This window comes from Heterodontus francisci, chromosome 48 (genome assembly GCF_036365525.1).
Source record: "Heterodontus francisci isolate sHetFra1 chromosome 48, sHetFra1.hap1, whole genome shotgun sequence".
Classification (NCBI taxonomy): Eukaryota; Metazoa; Chordata; class Chondrichthyes; order Heterodontiformes; family Heterodontidae; genus Heterodontus; species Heterodontus francisci.
The window spans coordinates 1,007,007-1,013,827 of NC_090418.1; the positions used below are offsets into that span (position 1 = coordinate 1,007,007).

At 55.9% G+C, this 6,821-nt stretch overlaps 1 protein-coding gene across 3 annotated transcripts in view; it reads right to left on the bottom strand.

Annotated features, from left to right (window-relative positions):
- LOC137357386 (calmodulin-binding transcription activator 2-like) overlaps positions 1 to 984 on the bottom strand; it is a 118,121-nt gene extending 117,137 nt beyond the window's left edge. For all 3 annotated transcript variants that reach the window (XM_068023691.1, XM_068023690.1, XM_068023689.1), the window contains exon 1: positions 929 to 984. In XM_068023691.1, the coding sequence (XP_067879792.1) occupies positions 929 to 941 (13 nt within the window). In that variant the 5' untranslated portion in view covers positions 942 to 984. The remainder of the gene's footprint in view (positions 1 to 928) is intronic.
- Positions 985 to 6,821: the final 5,837 nt, after the last annotated feature.

Genomic DNA, 6,821 nt, shown 5'->3' on the forward strand with positions numbered 1-6,821 from the left:
TCGACACTGCAGCACCCCCTCAGTAATGACCTTCCGACAGTGCAGCACTCCTCAGTAATGACCTTCCGACAGTGCAGCACTCCCTCAGTACTGCACTGGGAGCGTCAGCCTGAGCCACAGCTGACATGAGCAACACAAAGCACAAGAGCACCAGTGCTTTGGTAAATGATGTCACCAGTCCAATGATGCACATCAACATCAACAAGTCCATGCTACCGCACTGAGGGTCTCGGGCACAAAAGGGGTGGAAGGCATGAAGGGTTGAGGCCAGGGGCAAAAGTGTTGGAGAGTGGGTGAGGGAGGAGGGGCAGTGGGTAGAGGGAGAAGGCGGGGTTGGGGGGAGAAGGAGGGGTGTGGGAGGGGGGGGGAGGGAAGTGGGGAGAGGGGGAGAGGGGGGGGAAGTGGGAGGGGGGAGTGGGAGGGGAGGGCGGGGGGGGGAGTGGGAAGTGGGTAGAGGAGAAGGCGGGGGTTGGGGGAGAAGGAGGGGTGTGGGAGGGGGGGGGGAGGGGAAGTGGGGGAGAGGGGGAGAGGGGGGGAAGTGGGAGGGGGGGAGTGGGAGGGGGAGGGCGGGGGGGGGAGTGGGGGAGAGGGGGAGGGGGGGGGGGGGGGGGGGAGTGGGAGGGGGAGGGGGGGAGGAATGGGTTGAGGGGCGGGGGCGGTCACGCCTCTCTCTGGTCCCACCTCTGCGGTGGAGGGTCGGGGGCCGGACAGGCCCGGCCTGGGAGCCGACAGCCGCGGGGTCTGCAGCGCCACACAGCTCCTGCTCTCCCCCCGGCTCCGATAATGAGCATTGAGTAGGCCTGAACCTGGCCTTGAGTACATCGCCTCAGTGAACCTCTCCGCCTGTCCCTCAGGTAAACCCAGACCGAGAAGGCCGACCAACCCCGGACTCCCCCATCCCCGCTACCCAGGGCCCGTCGCGACCCACCTTCCGGCTTCATGACGCCGCCATTTTATTTCCGACTCCATTGGCACCTTGCCCCGCCCCCCGTCGCGCCCCATTGCAGCACCCACCACAAGCGGCAAGCCTATTGGTTTATCGGCTGTCAATCAAGACATCACCATTCTGTGTTTGGTCAAGCTGTGAACCAATTGTAATAGAGCAGAGGCTAAGACCGCATTGATTGGACTTCATTGATGTCAATCACGATCCTGACCATTTAGGGGAGAGTGGGTGGGACCAACCAGATCCAATCACTGTCCACCAGTGCCAACATTCTTTGAGTAAATAAAAGCAAAATACAGCGGATGCTGGAAATCTGAAATAAAACAGAAAATGCTGGAAATGCTCAGCAGGTCTGGCAGCATCTGTGGAGAGTGAAACAGAGTTTCAAGTCTTATTCTTTGAGTTTTTTGCATTACTCAAATCTGCCAAGTCTCTACTTCCAGAGGAACAGACTGACAGCACTCTGGGAAAGAGCAGTAGAGCATAGCTACCCAACCCTAACCGCACAGTGGCGCAGTGGTTAGCACCGCAGCCTCACAGCTCCAGGGACCCGGGTTCGATTCCGGGTACTGCCTGTGCGGAGTTTGCAAGTTCTCCCTGTGTCTGCATGGGTTTCCTCCGGGTGCTCCGGTTTCCTCCCACATGCCAAAGACTTGCAGGTTGATAGGTAATTGGCCATTGTAAATTGCCCTAGTATCGGTAGGTGGTAGGGAAATATAGGACAGGTGGGATGTGATAGGAATATGGGATTAGTGTAGGATTAGTATAAATGGGTGGTTGATGGTCGGCACAGACTCGGTGGCCGAAGGGCCTGTTTCAGTGCTGTATCTCTAAACTAAACTAAACCAAACTAAACCCGACAGGACCCAACAACGTGTGTCGGGTTCGGTTCGGGTCGCTCTTCCGGGTCCGGCATTCGGGTTCGAGTCGGGTCAGGCTGGGCCAGGTCGGACACTCTCTGTCACCACCTCTGGTACGTGGCTCCAATCTTAATGTACTTTTTAAACAAACTTTCAAGTCCAATTACAGTTTTTGTTGCTTATCTGCACAAGCTTAAAAGTGAAGAAGCTAGGTTAACTGAACATTCCGGTGGTTGGGTCGGGCACGGGAAAAAAATGAAAGGACTCGGGCCAGGTCGGTTTCATTCGCAGACCCGAGCCGGCCTTTAAAGAGCAGGGCATTGGGATTAATTGGCTTGCAAAATGTCAGCACAGGCACAATGGGAAGAAATGGCCTCCTTTGCTGAATGGTTTTAAAGTCCCAGGTTCCATCCCCATCCCAGAGTTGAACATTCTGCTGACAAACACTTACTAACTTCACACAGGAACAGTGGCCTGTCTGTGGTAGAGCAGAAAAAGTTACTTTTTTAAACTTGTATCTCAATGAGCACAGGAGGCCATTCCGACCCGTCGTGTCTGTGCTGGCTCTTTGAAAGAGCTATCCAATTAGTCCCACTCCCCCTTGCTCTTTCCCCATAGCTCTGCAAATTTCCCCTTCCAAGTATTTATCCAATTCCCCTTCAGAAGTTATTGTTGAATCTGCTTCCACCACCCTCTCAGGCAGCGCATTCCAGATCACAACAACTCACTGCGTCAAAAATTCTCATCTTCCTCTGGCTGGTTTTGCCCATTTACCTTAAATCTGTTTCCTCCAGTTACCAACCCTCCCGTCATTGTAATGTTTCTCCTCTTTTTATTCTATCAAAACCTTCCATCGTTATGAACACCTCTATTAAATCTCCCCTTAACCTTTTTCACTCTGTATATGATTCCTGTTTTTCCAGCCTTCTCCTCGTCACTCAGCACGACTTGAAGCATGCGCTGATTGGAACAAGACCCAGACCTGCTCCTGCGTCCGACTGGCATCACTGTTTGTTTGCAAGCTAACATTCAATGCTACCATGCTGGCCTCACTGATACGAGCTTATACCCAAGGGTTTATTGAAGTCTGCTGCTGCCATTATCCTCTGATTGCAAGTGAGCTTTCTGCAGCAGTGGGAATGCAGAGCCCTGCACAGGCTCCACAGCTACAGTCCAGAAGAGAGAATTTCAGTGATCAGGCTTTCAGTCAGCCTAAGTCAAAGTTAAAGGCACAGTAATGCAGTTTATTCCTCAGGTACTGAGTTTGCAGGGAGTGTTCTATTTATCTGCTGTGTGCTGTCTCCATGTGTAATCTGTTTGTGTTCTCGATGCTACATAACAAGCACTAAAAGTAACCCAACATGGGCTTAGGTAGGTACAAAGTCATTTTGTAAACGATTTTCATTCAACTTTATTTTCTTAAAAAAAACGTTGTCAGTTTAATCCAGATATGGTTATGAGTTGCAGTTTTGAATTGTAAAAGCCAACTTTTAATGAAAGGTGAGTGAGTACTGACAGATGGCATCACCATCAGTTCCAGGACAAAAATGGCATCATGTTTCGGCAGCAACACAGTCATTGTCAAATGCTTTTGTAGTTCAGCTTTCGACCTTCCATTTCCAAAGCATCAACCCTCGCTGGACAGAGGCGCCAATCCTGCCAGGAACAAGCTGCACTTGTACAGCACCGTATACACAGATTGAGCTCCGTCAGGAAAAGAGGGAAACAGCAGTGAGGAGTTTGGGACATAATTGAAGTAGAGCTTTATGTTTGGGGAAGACATGCATGAGGCAGAGTGTGAGGGATTCCAACATGCAGGGTGAGAAGGAGGGGGGAAATTCCAGAATGCAAGGGAGTGAGGGGGGGTATTCCAGCCTGCAGGGGTGTGTGAGAGGGGGGGTATTCCAGCCTGCAGGGGTGTGAGAGAGGGGGGGGGTATTCCAGCCTGCAGGGGTGTGTGTGAGTGGGGGGGTATTACAGCCTGCAGGGATGTGTGAGAGGGGGGGGTATTCCAGCCTGCAGGGATGTGAGAGAGGGGAGGGTATTCCAGCCTGCAGGGATGTGTGAGAGGGGAGGGTATTCCAGCCTGCAGGGGTGTGTGTGAGGGGGGGGGGGGGGCATTCCAGCCTGCAGGGGTGTGTGTGAGTGGGGGGGGGGGGTATTACAGCCTGCAGGGATGTGTGAGAGGGGAGGGTATTCCAGCCTGCAGGGGTGTGTGTGAGGGGGGGGGGGGGGCATTCCAGCCTGCAGGGGTGTGTGTGTGAGTGGGGGGGGGTATTACAGCCTGCAGGGATGTGTGAGAGGGGGGGGGTATTCCAGCCTGCAGGGATGTGAGAGAGGGGAGGGTATTCCAGCCTGCAGGGATGTGAGAGAGGGGAGGGTATTCCAGCCTGCAGGGATGTGTGAGAGGGGAGGGTATTCCAGCCTGCAGGGGTGTGTGTGAGGGGGGGGGCATTCCAGCCTGCAGGGGTGTGTGTGAGTGGGGGGGTATTACAGCCTGCAGGGATGTGTGAGAGGGGGGGGGTATTCCAGCCTGCAGGGATGTGTGAGAGGGGAGGGTATTCCAGCCTGCAGGGGTGTGTGTGAGGGGGGGGGGCATTCCAGCCTGCAGGGGTGTGTGTGAGTGGGGGGGGGTATTACAGCCTGCAGGGATGTGTGAGAGGGGGGGGTATTCCAGCCTGCAGGGATGTGAGAGAGGGGAGGGTATTCCAGCCTGCAGGGATGTGAGAGAGGGGAGGGTATTCCAGCCTGCAGGGATGTGTGAGAGGGGAGGGTATTCCAGCCTGCAGGGGTGTGTGTGAGGGGGGGGGGGCATTCCAGCCTGCAGGGGTGTGTGTGAGTGGGGGGGTATTACAGCCTGCAGGGATGTGTGAGAGGGGGGGGGGTATTCCAGCCTGCAGGGGATGTGTGAGAGGGGAGGGTATTCCAGCCTGCAGGGATGTGTGAGGGGGGAGGGTATTCCAGCCTGCAGGGGTGTGTGTGAGGGGGGGGGGGTATTCCAGCCTGCAGGGGTGAGAGGGGGGGTATTCCAGCCTGCAGGGATGTGTGTGAGGGGGGGCATTCCAGCCTGCAGGGATGTGTGAGAGGGGAGGGTATTCCAGCCTGCAGGGGTGTGTGTGAGGGGGGGGGGCATTCCAGCCTGCAGGGGTGTGTGTGAGTGGGGGGGTATTACAGCCTGCAGGGATGTGTGAGAGGGGGGGGGGGTATTCCAGCCTGCAGGGATGTGTGAGAGGGGAGGGTATTCCAGCCTGCAGGGATGTGTGAGGGGGGAGGGTATTCCAGCCTGCAGGGGTGTGTGTGAGGGGGGGGGGTATTCCAGCCTGCAGGGGTGAGAGGGGGGGGGTATTCCAGCCTGCAGGGATGTGTGTGAGGGGGGGCATTCCAGCCTGCAGGGGTGAGAGGGGGGGTATTCCAGCCTGCAGGGCTGTGTGAGGGGGTGGGGGTATTCCAGCCTACAGGGTTGAGAGAGAGGGGGGGTATTCCAGCCTGCAGGGGTGTGTGTGTGAGGGGGGGTATTCCAGCCTGCAGGGGTGTGTGAGAGGGGGGGTATTCCAGCCTGCAGGGGTGTGTGTGTGAGGGGGGTATTCCAGTCTGCAGGGGTGACATGCAGGGTCAGTGATGGTACATGATGATATGCAGTGTAGATATGGTTACAGAGAGATTGTGGAACAAGAACGAGATTGAGTTTTCTATTAGACTCTGTTGTTGACTATATCACCCAGCCTGGGTCCGAAGGCAACACACTAGTAATTTCCATCACACTGGCACATTGACAGCTTTGTATTTTGATGAGAAGTTGGGTCACAGATTGTGAAATGTTAAGGTACAGTTTTCCAACATGTCCATCACCAAAGCAGAAACCAGAAAACTTTGCTTTTCAAATAACTTTCTTTACTGCAACATTATAAACAGCACAGAGGAAAATCAATTCACACTTTACAGTAAGCCACAAGTAATGATTGGCAAAAAGAACTGATCTTCAAACAAGAGACAGTGAACACTTGGGGGTCGAGTATCAGAATCCCAGGCCGGGGGGCCGAGTATCAGAATCCCAGCCTGGGGGCCGAGTATCAGAATCCCAGCCCGGGGGCCGAGGATCAGAATCCCAGCCCGGGGGCCGAGGATCAGAATCCCAGCCCGGGGGCCGAGGATCAGAATCCCAACCCGGGGGGCCGAGTATCAGAATCCCAACCCGGGGGCCGAGTATCAGAATCACAGCTTTTGTCTCAGTGACTCTGGGTTAGGGAAGGGGAGAACCCAGGGGAATGGCAAGCACTTCTTCCAGTGTAAACCCAGTACTAACTAGTAGGGCGACTCCCATGGATCAGATAGCTGCACATGGACACTCGGGCCAACCCCAAGAGATTTCATTGGAGCAGTGCTGGGAAATACAGGGGTGCTGACAGGGTGTGGGGTTACACAGGGGGAACAGTGTGAGGGTGCGCGAGGGGAAACAGTGTGGGGTTGCACAGGGGCACTGACAGGATTCAGTGAGTATGACAGTGTCAACGACTACTTTGGAGTGTAGGCAGGCCGCAGAGTGTGAGCTCTGATGGTGAAGATGAAGCAACTTAGCCTCTCCCGTACGCCATTAACTGAAAGATAGACCGACCCACCCCCGCTGACCCTGCCTGCCCCCGCTGACCCCACCCTCTGCTGACCCAGCCCTACCCCGCTGACCCCACCCTCCACTCCCCTGCTAACCCCACCCTGCCCTGCAGACCCACCCTCCCCCACTGACCCCACCATCCCCCGCTGACCCCACTAGTCCCCCGCTGACCCCACTAGTCCCCCGCTGACCCCACCCTCCCCCGCTGACCCCACTAGTCCCCCACTGACCCCACCCTCCCCGGTTGACCCCACTAGTCCCCCACTGACCCCACCCTCCCCGGTTGACCCCACTAGTCCCCCACTGACCCCACTAGTCCCCCACTGACCCCACCCTCCCCCGCTGACCCCACCCACTAGTCCCCCACTGACCCCCACCCTACCCCACCCTCCCTCGCTGACCCCAC